Source organism: Oncorhynchus mykiss, chromosome 27 (genome assembly GCF_057628025.1).
Source record: "Oncorhynchus mykiss isolate SJ-2025 chromosome 27, ASM5762802v1, whole genome shotgun sequence".
In the NCBI taxonomy this organism is placed as follows: domain Eukaryota; kingdom Metazoa; phylum Chordata; class Actinopteri; order Salmoniformes; family Salmonidae; genus Oncorhynchus; species Oncorhynchus mykiss.
The window spans coordinates 18,341,920-18,360,204 of NC_143048.1; the positions used below are offsets into that span (position 1 = coordinate 18,341,920).

At 42.1% G+C, this 18,285-nt stretch overlaps 1 protein-coding gene across 2 annotated transcripts; it reads left to right on the forward strand.

The window, feature by feature from the left end:
• Positions 1-273: 273 nt before the first annotated feature.
• On the forward strand, positions 274-13,221 carry LOC110507657 (cullin-5). Of its 2 annotated transcripts, none has more exons than XM_036965241.2 (19): positions 274-340; positions 1,301-1,410; positions 1,519-1,618; positions 1,835-2,011; positions 2,234-2,375; positions 2,500-2,645; positions 2,733-2,813; positions 2,926-3,019; positions 3,120-3,250; positions 5,152-5,259; positions 9,110-9,174; positions 9,487-9,619; positions 9,858-9,989; positions 10,077-10,200; positions 10,331-10,506; positions 10,794-10,955; positions 11,125-11,243; positions 11,691-11,814; positions 12,015-13,221. In XM_036965241.2, the coding sequence occupies exons 1-19, from the start codon at positions 317-319 to the stop codon at positions 12,207-12,209; spliced, it is 2,343 nt and encodes a 780-aa protein (XP_036821136.1). In that variant the 5' UTR covers positions 274-316; the 3' UTR covers positions 12,210-13,221. The 2 variants fall into 2 exon arrangements, 1 of the variants encoding a protein (XP_036821136.1); XR_016492702.1 differs by having other exon boundaries at positions 278-340; positions 10,331-10,598.
• Positions 13,222-18,285: the final 5,064 nt, after the last annotated feature.

Sequence of the window (18,285 nt, forward strand, 5' to 3'; positions counted from 1 at the left end):
ATAGAACTCAGTGGTTCCATGGCAGTCAAGTCCACGGTAGCTAAGTTTAGCACTGGCCCAGCCCAGTCAACTGTGGCCTACTGTATTTACCTTCCAACACCTGCAATATCCTAGTTGGTGCAGTGTCTTATGTGCATTTAGTAGACAAAGAGCAGCACATAAAAAGGGCAGTGAAAATGTCATGACACAATACTGTAAACTGGACAAATATCTAGCCTTTATCTCTGTTTATTTTTAAGTCAGAAGCTACGTTACCCAATTCCCTCCAACCATACTCTCGCGAGACTGCGCGAGGAGGGCACAAGTTGGAGGAAACATGGCGACGTCTAATTTGTTAAAGGTAAGAGCCTCTTCACTTCAACATTTTACCTGGATTTGAACACGTAATTATGCTCCCAATGCCCATAGTCTGGATGTAAATAAGTTCATGAATGAGTTAAAAACAAACCTGACCACGAACACTGTGTGACAGTTTTTTTTGTTGTTGTTGCATTTAAGGCAACAGAAAGGTCTCTCTTGCTAGTTAGCTAGCAAGGGATGCTAAGATAATTTAGCTAGCCAGCCATCTGGCTAACGTGCAATACAGTTGTCACCGGCATAAGCATTTCGTCTTTTAAATTGAAAGTTAATCAATAATATAATTCACAGTTCATTGTAGTAACGGTTGTCTGTCCACATCAAACTGTAAGAGAATATGCAAAGGCTTGTGCAGGTGGTGGAACAATCAGCTGAATTGGCAAGCTAACATTACATTAGTTCTGTTCTTCTTGATCAAAGTTGGGTGCAACTACACTGTTGACAATGTAGTCTGTAGCTAAGGTTTTAGTTGAAGCCGGATTTATTTTAGCGAACTAAACCATTGTAACGTTATGTTTTAAAATAATATAATAGAAAACTACTATTAAACATACAATTTGATTCAGAACAGCATCAGTAGCAAATTACTGGGTAATGGGTTAGTATGTAGGAACAGTGTTGTTCTTGTCTCTCTCCAGAATGAATGGCTCTAGATACTGGGTCGTGAGGGGTGTCATCTCTCTGCAGAGTGAAGGCACTCTGTAGTCTGAGATACTAAGTAACAGGTGGTAAAAGTAATTGTTCCCTGGGTCATATTCACTAGGCACAAAATAGAAGCAAACAGGCCGAAACAGAGAGTGACTACTTTAAATTGTCCAAATAGAAATGCTTGTTTTCATTTTCTGTTGCCAAACATTTTCCACCGTGTGTACTAATGAATACAACCCTGAGTAGTAACAGTATAGTTGTAGTGAGTAGTAACAGTAGTATCATCTCTCTCCAGAATAAAGGCTCCTTGCAGTTTGAGGACAAGTGGGACTTGATGAGGCCCATTGTTCTCAAGCTGCTGAGACAGGAGGCTGTCACCAAGCAGCAGTGGTTCGACCTCTTCTCGTAAGATACACACACTGCATCACACCACACCAAACTGCACAGAAGACACACACACATACTGCAACCGCACACACACACAAACCCTGCGCTTGTTATTTTGTGTTGCAGAGACGTCCATGCTGTGTGTCTGTGGGATGATAAGGGCCCAGCTAAGATCCACCAGGCCCTCAAAGAAGACATCCTAGACTTCATCAAACAAGCTCAGAACGTAAGTGGAACAGTGGGTTACAGGGGAAGGGTTTCGGTAATGGTTGAAATCCCATTTGAGGTTGGAATGTGCCATTCTTCGCATACACACACACACACACCTTTCCAGTACAGTGATAACAGTTGTAGGCAAGAGGCTGACCCTTAAACCTCTGAATCCTAACCTCTACCTATGCAAGCTGTCTCTGACCTAACTTCTGACCTGTTTCCATGGCAGCGTGTGTTGAGTCACCAGGATGACACAGCGTTACTGAAGGCCTACATTGTGGAGTGGCGAAAGTTCTTCACGCAGTGTGACATCCTGCCCAAACCCTTCTGTCAGCTGGAGATCACACTGATGGGGAAGCAGGGCAGCAACAAGAAGTCTAACGTTGAGGACAGCATCGTACGCAAGGTGAGGAGAGGGGAATGAGGGAGAGGAGGAAGGAGAGAGGCAGGGCAGCAACAATGAGTCTAATGTAGACTACAGCATCGTACGTAGGGAGGGGAGAGATGGACAATGCTCTTATTTTTGATGGTATTCATCAACTGTCTTGCCCTGCTTTTTCTCTCTCTTATTTATATATATATATATATATATATATATATATATCCCCCCCCTCGGCCTCTCCTCTAGTTGATGTTGGACACATGGAACGAGTCAATCTTCTCCAACATAAAGAGCCGTCTTCAGGACAGTGCTATGAAGCTGGTTCATGCTGAGAGGCTGGGAGAGGCTTTTGACTCCCAGCTGGTTATAGGAGTACGAGAATCATACGGTAGGACATATACACCCTGAGTGGCTAATATCCACACATTTTAAATGGGAAGTTTTTGTGAAGTATGGTATGTTTTCGGTATTTTGACAAAGTGTGTGTGTGTGCATGTGCTTGTGTTTTGTAGTCAACCTGTGCTCTAACCCTGAAGACAAGCTCCAGATCTACAGAGATAACTTTGAGAAGGCCTACCTGGACTCAACTGAGAGGTTCTACAGAACACAGGCCCCATCATACCTACAGCAGAACGGAGTCCAGAACTACATGAAATATGTAAGGACTGCGCTCTGTGTGTGTGTGTTGTGACAATGTCTCTCAGTGAGTGTGTATACATGCACTGACTGTGTGTGTGTCTTGCAGGCAGACACAAAGCTAAGAGAAGAGGAGAAGAGGGCAGTTCGATACCTTGAGACTCGTCGTGAATGTAACTCTGTCCAAGCTGTGAGTAGACGGTTTACCCATGAGGTTGTATAGACTGGTTTAAACTCATATTCACAGTCAAGAGATGATGATGTCATGTAGACCAATGTTAGTCTCGGTTGTCTCTCTCCAGCTGATGGAATGTTGTGTGAACGCTCTGGTGACGTCGTTTAAAGAAACCATCCTGGCTGAATGTCCCGGCATGATCAAACGCAACGAGACAGACAGTGAGTAACATGTTGCATTACTACTGTTACCTACCAACTTTGGGACCGGTTATAGAAGAGGGTCCTCCTTTGTGTGACGTTAATGTCCTTCACCTTGCAGAGCTCCACCTGATGTTTTCCCTGATGGATAAGGTTCCTAGTGGGATAGAGCCCATGCTGAAAGATCTGGAGGATCACATCATGAACGCTGGGCTGGCTGATATGGTGGCTGCTGCAGAGACTATCACTTCTGTATGTACACACACACAGAGCCATGTGTTACTGTACTTGTGAGGACTTTTTGGGGACCAACAATTGATTTCCATTTAAAATCCTATTTTCCTTAAACCCTAACTCTTAAACCTAACCGTAACGCCTAAACCTAACCCTAATTTTAACTCTAAGCCTAAAATGTCCTCACTTCTCTGAATTTTAGTTGGTTTACTATTTTTGTGAGGACTTCTGGTACTAGTAAGTGTAGTAAAAATGTACAGTGGGGCAAGAAAGTATTTAGTCAGCCACCAATTGTGCAAGTTCTCCCACTTAAAAAGATGAGAGAGGCCTGTAATTTTCATCATAGGTACACTTCAACTATGACAGACAAAATGAGAAAAAAAATCCAGAAAATCACATTGTATCACATTTATTTGCAAATTATGGTGGAAAATAAGTATTTGGTCACCTACAAACAAGCAAGATTTCTGGCTCTCACAGACCTGTAACTTCTTCTTTAAGAGGCTCCTCTGTCCTCCACTCGTTACCTGTATTAATGGCACCTGTTTGAACTTGTTATCAGTATAAAAGACACCTGTCCACAACCTCAAACAGTCACACTCCAAACTCCACTATGGCCAAGACCAAAGAGCTGTCAAAGGACACCAGAAACAAAATTGTAGACCTGCACCAGGCTGGGAAGACTGAATCTACAATAGGTAAGCAGCTTGGTTTGAAGAAATCAACTGTGTGAGCAATTATTAGGAAATGGAAGACATACAAGACCACTGATAATCTCCCTCGATCTGGGGCTCCTCGCAAGATCTCACCCCGTGGGGTCAAAATGATCACAAGAACAGTGAGCAAAAATCCCAGAACCACACGGGGGGACCTAGTGAATGACCTGCAGGGAGCTGGGACCAATGTAACAAAGCCTACCATCAGTAACACACTACGCCGCCAGGGACTCAAATCCTGCAGTGCCCCCTGCTTAAGCCAGTACATGTCCAGGCCCGTCTGAAGTTTGCTAGAGAGCATTTGGATGATCCAGAAGAAGATTGGGAGAATGTCAGATGAAAACAAAATATAACTTTTTGGTAAAAACTCAACTCGTCGTGTTTGGAGGACAAAGAATGCTGAGTTGAATCCAAAGAACACCATACCTACTGTGAAGCATGGGGGTGGAAACATCATGCTTTGCGGCTGTTTTTCTGCAAAGGGACCAGGACGACTGATCCGTGTAAAGGAAAGAATGAATGGGGCCATGTATCGTGAGATTTTGAGTGAAAACCTCCTTCCATCAGCAAGGGCATTGAAGATGAAACGTGTCTGGGTCTTTCAGCATGACAATGATCCCAAACACACCGCCCGGGCAACGAAGGAGTGGCTTCGTAAGAAGCATTTCAAGGTCCTGGAGTGGCCTAGCCAGTCTCCAGATCTCAACCCCATAGAAAATCTTTGGAGGGAGTTGAAAGTCCATGTTGCCCAGCAACAGCCCCAAAACATCACTGCTCTAGAGGAGGTCTGCATGGAGGAATGGGCCAAAATACCAGCAACAGTGTGTGAGAACCTTGTAAAGACTTACAGAAAACGTTTGACCTCTGTCATTGCCAACAAAGGGTATATAACAAGGTGTTGAGATAAACTTTTGTTATTGACCAAATACTTATTTTCCACCATAATTTGCAAATAAATTCATTAAAAAATCCTACAATGTGATTTTCTGGATTTTTTCTCTCATTTTGTCTGTCATAGTTGAAGTGTACCTATGATGAAAATTATAGGCCTCTCTCATCTTTTTAAGTGGCAGAACTTGCCCAATTGGTGGCTGACTAAATACTTTTTGTACCACTGTATATATACACACACACACACTCACTCAAAATCTATCTGTAACATACAGTATATCTGTATGTTTCTCTTTTTTTTCCGGTGTGTAGGACTCTGAGAAGTACGTGGAGCAGCTGCTGACATTGTTTAACCGTTTCAGTAAACTGGTGAAGGAGGCTTTTCAGGATGACCCTCGATTCCTCACCGCCAGAGACAAGGTACACACATACACATACAGCACCAGTCAAAGGTTTGGACACACCTACTCATTTGAGTTTTTCTTTATTTTTAGTATTTTCTACATTATAGAATAATAGTGAAGACATCAAAACTATGAAATAACACATATATAATCATGTAGTAACCAAAGAAGTGTTAAACAAATCAAAATATATTTATATTTGAGATTCTTCAAAGTAGCCACCCTTTGGCTTCATGACAGCTTTGCACACTCTTGGCATTCTCTCAATCAGCTTCACCTGGAATGCTTTTCCAACTACCTTGAAGGAATTCCCAATTATACTGAATACTTATTGGCTGCTTTTCTTCACTCTGCGGTCCAACACTTCCCAAACCATCTCAATTGGGTTGAGGTCAGGTCATCTGATGCAGCACTCCATCACTCTCCTTCTTGGTCAAATAGCCTTGAATTCTAAATAAATCACTGATAGTGTCACCAGCAAAGCACCATCACACCACCACCTCCATGCTTCTTGGTGGGAACTACACATGCGGAGATCATCCGTTCACCTACTCTGCATCTCACAAAGACACTGGGTTGGAACCAAAACTCTCAAATTTGGACTCATCAGACTAAAGGACAGATTTCCACCTGTCTAATGTCCATTGCTCGTGTTCCTTGGCCCAAGCAAGTCTCTTCTTTTTATTGGTGTCTTTTAGTATTGGTTTCTTTGCAGCAATTTGACCATGAAGCCTGATTCATGCAGTATCTTCTGAACAGTTGATGTTGAGATGTGTCTGTTACCTGAACTCTGTGAAGCATTTATTTGGGCTGGTTTGATTTGATTTAATTTGATTTGTATCTCTTTTAGTCCCCATTTAGACTAATCTTTCAAGAGTCCTTAAACATTAAAATACAATATATAATACAAACACACTTTCACATATAACACACTATTACAAACATACATAATACTAGCATAATGACCCAATAAATACTCAATCTAAAAAAATATTGATTCTTCATCTACTATAATTCCACAACATTTCTATATACTATATTTAAAAATATATAATAATAATGTTTAAATGTATATATTGAAAGGTTTCTAGTTTGCTCAGTTAATTTATTCAATTTCTGTATTGCTCTAAATCGAAATGTTATTTTGCCTATTTCTCTTTTCTGTCTGGATAACGCATAGATGGTGGACAATCTATTCCTAGTATTTACGGAATGTCTGTCTCTTACCAACTGAATACCGTTGTGAATAGAACTTGGCCGTTTGAAATGATGTATATTATAAAATAAGCATGTTTTTTTCAATTACCTTGTCGATTGATGACCAACCAAGGACACTGCACATGACTGCAACAGAAGAACCATATCTCCACCTTAAAACAATCCTTGCTGCTTTATTTTGTGCATTCTGCAGTCTCCTAACTTCACTTGATAATGCATTTCCCCAGACCACTGAACAGTAGTTCACCTGACTCTCAATTAATGCTTGTGTTATTTGCTGAATCATTTTTCCTGGTAAATATTTAGCTATCCTTCTGATTATGCATGCTGTTTTAATATTTGTTTTACATAGATTAGTTATTTGAGACGACCATGATAAGCAGTTGTCTAGCTGCACTCCCAATAGTTTGGTTTCTGCCACTTCTTCAATTTGTACTCCTCCCATATTTAATTGTATCCCATGCCGTTTTGGCCTTTTCCTAGTTGAACAGACCAACACAACTTTGGTTTTCTTGGTGTTTAAAACAAGTTTGTTTTGGCAAATCCACTTCCTGATATTCTCCAAATCTCCTTGTAAAGCCTGTTGAACCGATTGTCTTGCTGCATAAATTGTAGTATCATCTGCAAATATAGTAGATTGAGTTTCAACCAAGGCATAGGGAAGGTTGTTGGTATATATTAAATAAAGAAGTGGCCCAAGGCAGCTGCCCTGCGGTATTCCACAGTTTAACACATTAGGGGAAGAAAATGAACCATTGATATAAGTGGACTGTTTCCTGTCAGTTAGATATGACTGTACCCAATTCAATGCTACCTCCTTAAAACCATAATGCATTAATTTTGTCAAAATTATTTCATGATCCACTAAATCAAATGCTGCACTGAAATCTAAAAATAGTACACCTACAAATTTGCCATTATCCATAGCATTGAGCCACTGATCATTCATGTCAACCAATGTAGTGGAATGTTTTTTGCGATAAGCATGCTGATTGGCTGTAATCGGATCATTATTTTCCATGTACTCCCACATTTGTCTACTCACAATACCCTCCAATATCTTACTGAGTGTAGGGAGTAGACTAATTGGTCGACTATTAGCAGGAGTAATGGGTTCTTTGCTGTCTTTCGGAATAGGACACAGTTTCGCAAACATCCCCTTTTCCAGTGACCATTTAAATATGTATCTCAGTGGAACTGCAATCTGGGGAGCAGCACAGTGAAGTAAAACATTGTCCATAAGACCATAACCTGTAGATTTACCATCAGGTAATGACTTCAATAGGTTTAACACCTCCCCCACTGACACCTCCTCCACTGGCTGGTAACTCTAATGAACGTATCCTCTGCAGCAGAGGTAACTCTGGGTCTTCTTTTCCTGTGGCGGTCCTCATGTGAGCCAGTTTCATCATAGTGCTTCAAGGTTTTTGCGACAGCACTTGAAGAAACTTTCAAAGTTCTTGAAATATTACGGATTGACTGACCTTCATGTCTTAAAGTAATGATGGGCTGTCATTTCTCTTTACTTATTTAAGCTGTTCTTGCCATAATATGGATTTAGCCTTATTTGATAAAAGTCCATCTTCTGTATACCACCCCTCCCCTTGTCACAACACAACTGATTGGCTCTGTTAGGTTCTAAATATCAGAGTAAGAAATCAAGACACTGAAAGCTCCAACCAATTTTATTCACCCATTGGGTCAATACAGCTACATAAGACAAAGATGTGGTTCCACCAGTGGTGGTATATATACACCCCAATTTGGGGTGGAGTCTCCTCCTTCTCGCTAAACATTACATCTTTGTTGTTAGGCAGGGAATTAAGTGATACCGGCAATAAACTGTTCCTTCTCCCTTAATCTGACCTGACCCCCTTCCTCACTAATCCACAGCTCTCCACCCTTATCAGTGCCTGCCAACATGTGATCGTCTTTCTGTCACTAAGTACATTCCAAGCTTAACTACATCTACCATATCCATTCCTCCTACAGATACCCATTAACTTCTGGTGTAGACCCTAGACTATGGCACCCCTTATGTCTCTAGTATAACTGATGACTAATAATATTCAAAGTTTAGAAATCCAAAACCATCAGTTCAAATGCATTAAGACGGACAGAAATTCCACAAAATTCACGTTTAACAAGGCACACCTGTTAATTGAAATGCATTCCAGGTGACAACCTCATGAAGCTGGTTGAGAGAATGCCAAGAGTGTGCAAAGCTGTCATTAAGGTAAAGGGTGGCTACTTTAAGAATATAAAATATATTTTGATTTGTTTAACACCTTTTTTGGTTACTACATGATTCCATGTGTGTTATTTCATTGTTTTGATGTCTTCACTATTATTCGACAATGTAGAAAAAATAAAAAACCCTTGAAAGAGCAGGTGTGTCCAAATGTTTGACTGGTACTGTACATGCATACAGCGAGACAAAAGGGGGTGAAGGGACGAGACGGAGGGGTGGAGAGAAGGGGGGATGGAGGAGAAAAAAGGGGGATGAGAGGGCAGAGACATTAAGCGAGAGTAAAGGGTTGAAGAGAGCAGATGTAACAGAGGGGTGGAGAGAAAAGGGGGATGGACGGAGGAGGAGAAAAAAGGGGGGGGGATAGTGGGAGGTTTGACAGTTCTGTGTTTCTCTTCAGGCCTACAAAGCTGTGGTGAACGATGCCACCATTTTTAAACTGGAGCTGCCACTCAAACAGAAAGGGTGAGACAAACCTGGGTTGTATGTTTATATTATATTCCTTGGTTATGGGTCAATATGGCTGCTAGTCCACCCATCACAGAATATGAGCTGCATCCTGATTCTTCACCCTTTTCCTGAGGGGTGCATTTTCACACTCCACATCATGGATTTAAAAGCATATGATTTGTGTAACGATTGGCTGGAGGAAAGTGTGCACATGTAGACTACAGAAAAAGGGTGGAGAATTGGGACGCAGCCAGACTTGAATGTGGAGGCCTGTTCTAGTAATTAGATTTCTATGTGTACTATTAATCTGTGTGTGTGTCTTTACAGGGTAGGTCTGAAGACCCAGCCAGAGTCGAAGTGTCCAGAGCTGCTAGCTAACTACTGTGACATGCTGCTGAGGAAAACAACCCTGAGCAAGAAACTCACATCAGAGGAGATAGAACTCAAACTCAAAGAAGTGGTGAGACTCTCCCCTAGTACTGTAGAATGAGCCCTGATTCTCAAGCATTGGATTGGTGTAAGCATTGGCTGTTGTGAAATCCATGACGGGAAGTGTGCACTTTCAGAGAAGGGTGTAGAAATTGGATGCCTCCATAGTCTTCTATCCCTTCCCCACCACCACCTATTCTAGTTGCTTGTGTTGAAGTATGTTCAGAATAAGGATGTGTTCTTGCTCCCTCCCTCCCTTCTCTCTCTAGTTGCTGGTATTGAAGTATGTTCAGAATAAGGATGTGTTTATGAGGTACCATAAAGCCCACCTGACCAGAAGACTGATCCTGGACATCTCAGCCGACAGTGAAATAGAAGAGAACATGGTGGAGTGGCTCAGGGTATGAACACACACACACACACACTCTCTCTCTCTATATCCCCTTTTGATTGAGTTTTTTCCGCTGGGCCTGTGTGTGTGCGTGTAGGAGGTGGGGATGCCTGCAGACTATGTGAATAAGCTGGCGAGGATGTTCCAGGACATTAAAGTATCAGATGATCTCAACCAGGTCTTCAAGGAGATGCACAAACACAACAAGCTGGCTTTACCAGGTAACAAACACAAACACAGCCACAATACTCCACCAGCTGGTGTACCATAGTAATACACAAATTATCTCTTTCTCTCTCTCTGTCCTCTGCCTCTTTTTCTCTGTCTCTCTGTTTCTGTCTCTTGCTCCAGCTGACAGTGTGAATATAAAGATCCTGAATGCGGGTGCTTGGTCGAGGAGCAGTGAGAAGGTGTTTGTGTCTCTGCCTACTGAGCTGGAGGATCTGATCCCAGAGGTAGAAGACTTCTACAAGAGGAACCACAGCGGAAGGAAACTACACTGGCACCACCTCATGTCCAATGGCATCGTGAGTGGGAGATGCGCACACACGCAGCAAACGCACACACTCAGTAGTTTTTCCATGGATTATATTACTATCACCTCATGTCCAATGGCATCGTGAGTGGGAGATGCGCACACACACAGCAAACGCACACACTCAGTAGTTTTTCCATGGATTATATTACTATCACCTCATGTCCAACGGCATAGTGATCCCCCTCTCCCCTGTGTGTGTGTGTGTGTGTGTGTGTGTGTGTGGGGGGGGGGGGGGGGGGGGGGGGGCTGTGTGTTTTTGTGTGTGTGTGTGTTTAGATCACCTTCAAGAACGAAATGGGTCATTATGACCTGGAGGTCACAACCTTTCAGCTGGCTGTCCTATTTGCCTGGAACCAGCGGCCGCGGGAGCGAATCAGCTTCGAAAACCTTAAATTGGCCACCGAGCTTCCCGATGCTGAGCTACGACGCACACTCTGGGTAACACACACACACACAAACAGACTCTGGGTACTTTATACACACACACTCATATTCTCTGGGATTGAAAAATGAAAGCACACATGCCAATATAAACACAATTCATACACAGACAAGAAACGACCTCTCCTTTTTTTCTCCCTCTCTGCTGTCTCCTCTCTGTCTCTAGTCTCTGGTAGCGTTCCCTAAGCTGAAGAGACAGGTGTTGTCCTATGAGCCTTCAGTCTCCTCCCCTAAAGACTTCACAGACAGCACCCTGTTCTATGTCAACCAGGACTTCTCTCTCATGTACGTAGCTTTGAACCCACAACATTGTGTTAGCCCCCTGACCTTAATAAAGGCATTGAATGCACCGGGGTTGCTAAACTCTGGTAACTTTCCCCAAATTCTCACATTTTCAAAGAAGTACTAATTGGAGCATTCCAGAGTTTCCTGCGTATTCCATCCTGAATCCAGGAATATTCCCACAGGGATTTCTTGAAAACCTGGGATTTTTGGGAAAGATGGCAGTGTTTTGCACCTCACTTCAACAGCTTTTGGCTTACCATGTTGATTCATGCTCTATTTAGTTAATGTAACTGTATGTAGTCTAACTCATTATTAATTTTGGGGAAGTTTGAATGTTGATGAAAGCTTTGTTGTCATGGTTTCCTACTGAGGACCAGGATGGAATGTTGAGCAGTTTCAGGTGTGATGGCTGATCGGATGTTGAGTTATTTTGTCTCTGTTTCTCAGTAAAAACTCCAAGGTCCAAAAAAGGGGCAAGATTAATCTGATTGGTCGATTGCAGCTGACCACAGAGCGAATGAGAGAGGAGGAGAATGAGGGCATCGTCCAGCTGAGAATATTAAGAACCCAGGTAACTTTACACATTGAAAGGTCCAACTTGAGGAATCTGAAGTTTCAGCACTTTTTTTCCCCCCAAAGACTTTAATGGAGCACTACTGACTTCCACCCTGCAAGGTTTTATCAATCATAACAATACCAGTTGAATGTGTGCCTCGACATTGAGTAAAGATATAATGCTGTACGTTGTTTGACCCACCCACCCCCCTCCAGGAGGCCATCATCCAGATTATGAAGATGAGGAAGAGGATCAGTAACGCTCAGCTACAGACAGAACTGGTAGAGATCCTCAAGAACATGTTCCTGCCCCAGAAGAAGATGATCAAGGAACAGATTGAGTGGCTCATCGAACACAAATACATCAAACGGGACGAGACAGACATCAACACCTTTATCTACATGGCATAGAACCCCTTTACCTGGATTGGAACCACCTACCTACCGCTTGACCTGGCTGGGCCCTCGCTGCAGCAGGAGGAAGAAGAAATGCAGTAAGAGGAGGAGGGAGGAGTGGTTGTTTCAGAAGAAGAGGAAGGAGAATATCTCTGCGGCCGGGGGGGGGGGGGTTGGTTGGTTGGTTGGTTGGTTGGTTGGCTGGCTGTATGAGATAGGTGGTGTAGTCTTCAGACTGTGGTGCCCCTCAGGGTCCAAGAGGAGAAGGACAGGAGGACAGTGGGGCTGACTGACAGTCTCAGTATCACAGTAGAGACATTATTAAATAAATAAACTCTCCCTGCCTTACCCTCCTTACACAGTCCGCACAGAGACAGACAGGAGGACTAGTGGTCTATATCATTATGGAGTAGACACAGAGGAGTGTATTTTGCCAAATGTACTGTGTGTGTCTATGTATGTGTGTCTGCACCTTGACAGCTTGTTGCTCTGTGGAAGTCTTGCAATCATCTGAGGACCCGTATCTCACTTTCCTCCACCCCCCCCCAACTGCCACACCCCTCAGAGAGGATCATGACTCCTCACATATCAGCCAGTTGCTGGGTGAGAACAAATGAGAACATCAGCACTTTTCTGTGTTTCAGTGTGTCTGAGTGGCTTTATATATCAATTTCATTCTACTTTTCAATGCTCATCATTATTTTTATGAACACTTGTGTGTTGTGTTTCTCGCTTGTTAAATGCTGCACAGCGTCATCCAATCGATCAAAGTCACAAAGCTCTCTAGCGATCTTTGATTCTTCTCTCTCCCCCACCTATAGCCAGTGCAGGACAGGACATGACAGGTGTGTTATTGTTAGACCATGGGGGGGTGTCATGACTGGTCATGACCCAGGTTTCTTCCCAAATGCCACCCTTTTCCCTAGGTACTGCATTACTTTTGACCAGAGCTCTATGGGTTAAAAAAGTAGTTTATGTTCCCTATATACACTGCTCAAAAAAATAAAGGGAACACTAAAATAACACATCCTAGATCTGAATGAATGAAATATTCTTATTAAATACTTTTTTCTTTACATAGTTGAATGTGCTGACAACAAAATCACACAAAAACGATCAATGGAAATCAAATTTATCAACCCATGGAGGTCTGGATTTGGAGTCACACACAAAATTAAAGTGGAAAGCCAACATTGATGTAATGTCCTTAAAACAAGTCAAAATGAGGCTCAGTAGTGTGTGTGGCCTCCACGTGCCTGTATGACCTCCCTACAACGCCTGGGCATGCTCCTGATGAGGTGGCGGATGGTCTTCTGAGGGATCTCCTCCCAGACCTGGACTAAAGCATCCGCCAACTACTGGACAGTCTGTGGTGCAACGTGGCGTTGGTGGATGGAGCGAGACATGATGTCCCAGATGTGCTCAATTGGATTCAGGTCTGGGGAACGTGCGGGCCAGTCCATAGCATCAATGCCTTCCTCTTGCAGGAACTGCTGACACTGCAGCCACATGAGGTCTAGCATTGTCTTGCATTAGGAGGAACCCAGGGCCAACCACACCAGCATATGGTCTCACAAGGGGTCTGAGGATCTCATCTCGGTACCTAATGGCAGTCAGGCTACCTCTGGCGAGCACATGGAGGGCTGTGCGGCCCCCCAAAGAAATGCCACACCATGACTGACCCACCGCCAGACCGGTCATGCTGGAGGATGTTGCAGGCAGCAGAACGTTCTCCACGGCGTCTCCAGACTGTCACGTCTGTCACACGTGCTCAGTGTGAACCTGCTTTCATCTGTGAATAGCACAGGGCGCCAGTGGCGAATTTTCCAATCTTGGTGTTCTCTGGCAAATGCCAAACATCCTGCACGGTGTTGGGCTGTAAGCACAACCCCCACCTGTGGACGTCGTGCCCTCATACCACCCTCATGGAGTCTGTTTCTGACCGTTTGAGCAGACACATGTACATTTGTGGCCTGCTGGAGGTCATTTTGCAGGACTCTGGCAGTGCTCCTCCTGCTCCTCCTTGCACAAAGGCGGAGGTAGCGGTCCTGCTGCTGGGTTGTTGCCCTCCTACGGCCTCCTCCACGTCTCCTGATGTACTGTCAATCAGTGTTGCTTCCTAAGTGGACAGTTTGATTTCACAGAAGTGTGATTGACTTGGAATTACATTGTGTTTAAGTGTTCCCTTTATTTTTTTGAGCAGTGTAGGAAAATATATATATATATATTCCCTACTAAGGGAAAAATATTTGATATCCTATATATGGAATAGGGTGCCCCAGTAAAATCCCTCCAGTGCAATATCTAGACAGCCCCTCCTACTAGAGCACTTCCTGTGATGAGGTCATGTTGCTAAAGCAACGGCACTGCAGTGTTGCTATTAATGTACCCTACCCACAACCTTTTACAGAAGACTGTGTGTTGCAGTATGATATGAGTGGGGAGGGTGATGATAGAAGGAAAAAATGTTTGTTGCTGTCGAGTGTTTGTATGCGAGTGTTTGATAAATAGGTCCGGTCTGTAGCGGGCTACTAGGTGTACATAGCCACTTATTGATTTGGAGTAATGTTACATGATTAAATGTATGAGACGACTTAATAACACTATCCCGCTTTTACTCTTTTTAGTTTGAGTTTTACTTTTGGCATTGGGATAATGTTGTACTGTTGGATATTACTGTGCGCCCCAAATGGCATCCTATTCCTTATATAATGCACCACTTTTGACCAGGACCTATAGGGCTCGGGTCAAAAGTTGTGCACTATGTAGGGAATATGGTGCCATTTGGGACACAGCCTAGGTGTCAATGTCCTCTTTTCTCTCACTCTGATTTTAATGCAACCCCATTGGAATCAATTTAGACACCTCAAGACAAAGTGATTGTCAGATGATGGAAACATTACTTGGGATTTAGCAGTTATGAATTGTTTGATCATGATGTCATGGCTTTATTTCACACACACTACATACCTACGCAGCACCGTATAGTCCACCATTCTACAGTGGAGGACACCTATGAGAAACATATGTACACACAATGACTATTGACAAAACAGTTAATAGTTTATTCTACCGGGTAATGTCATGTGTGGATAACTACTACCTGTCAACTGGCAATAAGAGGCTCTCCTCCACGTGAGCTAGTTACATTTCTCAACCGACTGACTAGTTCAACTTTAGAACAGTTACTCTGAAGGATATCTGTCTTTGTGAATAAAAAGTGTGTGTTTATCATTATTGACAGTTTTATGCGGTGATATCGTCCACTGAATGACATTGTGTCCAGCAGGCCCAGGTTTTAGTAACGTTGTTCTTTTTCATGTCTTCCTTCCCTGGTATCTGACATTAATGGTTATGCATCACTGCTGTAGTTGTTGCATCAAAACAACCTAGAGAAGAAGTCTTTGTCCCAAATGACACCCTATTTCCTATTTAGTGCACTACTTTTGAACAAGGCCCATAGGGCTCTGGTCAAAAGTAGTGCACTATATAAGGAATAAGGTGTCATTTGGGGACGTAGGCAAAGTGTTATTACATTTTAGTAATTTAGCACACTCAATTAGCGCATTCTTAAGATATGTTATCAGAGTAATGTACTTAATGTAACTTCGTCTGATACACTTAGGTATTCTCTAGATTTTAGCCATGTTCAACAATGTTTTAAGATGACACAACTTATGTCACTTTATGAGTAACAACAAATAAACAGTTTTAAACAATGACATACTCCATTTTTGTTGTAACAATTAATGTTTTTCTCTGCACAGAAATTTCAGATAGAGCAACTCTTATTGTGTTATGAGACTGACATCTTGCTTCAGTTTGTGTTTAAGTGTTTGTGATGATGGTAAACAAATGGGTAATCATAAGACACGTATCTCTTCCTCTTCTTCCCTACTTGCATATCTGGAGCCTTGAGTGGAAACTTGAAAACTAAGTTTTATCGATCATAACATTACCAGATGAATGTGACCCTACTTTGAGTAAAGATATAATGCTGTACATTGTTTGAATGGGAGTATTCTGGCTGTTGGGCTCAACTACTTAGATGTGCTGCATTATTATAATTTTTTGGTTTGTGACTTTGAGCTATTTTTTTGTATAATTTATTTCCTGGCAAATAAAAACTGTACTGTAAAGAGAGTCATCTCCACTGCTCTTGGTTTCCTTTGTCTTCTGATGTTTTTCTATAGACAGAGATGTACTTATCTATAGACATGTGTAGGACAGGCACAATTCAAAATGTTGTTCTTCCTCTGTGTACTTTGATAGTAGCCCTCCTGAATGTTTGCATACCAATGCCTCTTAAGTCAGAAACTTTATGGAACAGAATATAGTGTGATGATTGCCCATTGATATGTGTATATATATATATATATATATATATATATATATATATATATTTAAAGTGTAATTGGCCTGCTATGTATGGAACGCTGTTTGGGTCTTTGTGTGTCAAAAAAGATACACAAGTAACACAGTTCTATTATAGAATGTTGTGTGTTCTGAATTTGCACGTGCAAGCCAAGCGCCACCACTACTATAAGTAGCACTGTCAAAGCTGTACAAAAAAGTCTGCAAACAAGCAAACACCGGCCACGAACGATGTGTTTACAATATCGCGTTGGTAATAAAGCATTACTTGTTCAACCGCAACTTCTGAGCTAGCTAGCTTTAGCTTGGTACCTAGCTAGCACCATTACAACCAGCCTGAAAACAATGAACAGTAGAAACTGCAGTCATTTTCATTATTCTTAGCAATGATTTAGGAATCCTTGTGGTTAAGTATTAGCTACGTAGCCACTTGTTGTTCGCCTATTGAAATTGAACTTCAATTCATGAAAAATAAATAGCGAGCCAGCTACTTAACCCTGTTGCCCAAAGCTAACGTTATAAGCAACCAGCTAACTTCATCTGGCTCGACCACAATAAGGATTAGGCACAATCGTGGAATTTGCAGTTTGCCTTCAAAATAAAAGTACCTCTGAAAGTGATTCAGACGGTGACAATTGGTGGAATCATGCCATATTTAGACTTGATAATGTTATCAATGTTGGAATGTGAAGCAATGAAATGGCGTACCAGTCTACTAGGTGACACACACAGAACACAACTGTCGAGTTTACGCAAACATTAGCGTTGTAGCTCTTATCGCGGGACTGTGACTGTGTGAAATCACCTCCCCAGTCAGCCTATTGTGTGTATTGACATTCATATTGCACTGTACAGCTTTACCTAAGGATTGGGGATCAATTAAATGGGGTATCAGTCTACTCAATACCCAATATATGTATTTCCCAATGCCCTCTTCTGAGTTACCACGCAGTATTGTTTTTCCTTGGCAATAGTGTTAAATACACATAGGTTGATAAAAAATGTGTCTCAATTCACAGTTGTTTCAGAGTCCCACAATAAGAGCTACGACGCTAATGTTCTCTGGGTGTCACTGAGTAGACTGATACCCCATGTCATTGATCCACAATCCATAGGTAAGGCTGTACAGTGAAATAAGTATGCCCCCAATGCAATTCTAAAGTATAACACAGTGTGATTTAAACAGATTTTTGTCAAATTAACAAATTATTGTTTTATGATGATTTTATATAACAACATTCCAACCTCGTTTAGCATGATCTATTCAATTATGGCATAATTCTACTATTTGTGTTCATTTGCATCACTGTCAATGACATTCTTTTTTTTTGAAGGCTAACTTGCAAAGTACACTATTGTGGCTAGCTTCACATTGATTGGTCCGACCACCATTAATAAAATAAGAACTGCTTTATAAATTCGGGTTATTTTAGATGATGACACCTAGCTATAGTGAATTCAGATTATGTCGTTTTGCTGTATTTTTGGGGAAGAACATTGTTTGAGTCCATGAGCTGGCTAGCTTTATTTTATGTCCAGCGCTGTAGGTGCGCGAGACAACTTTACTAGCAACATAGCATACGTATCGATGAATCAAATCAAAATGTATTGGTCACATACACATGGTTAGCAGATGTTAATGCGAGTGTAGCGAAAAGCTTATGCCCTCTAGTTCCGACCATGCAGTAATATTTCACAACAACTACCTTTTACACAC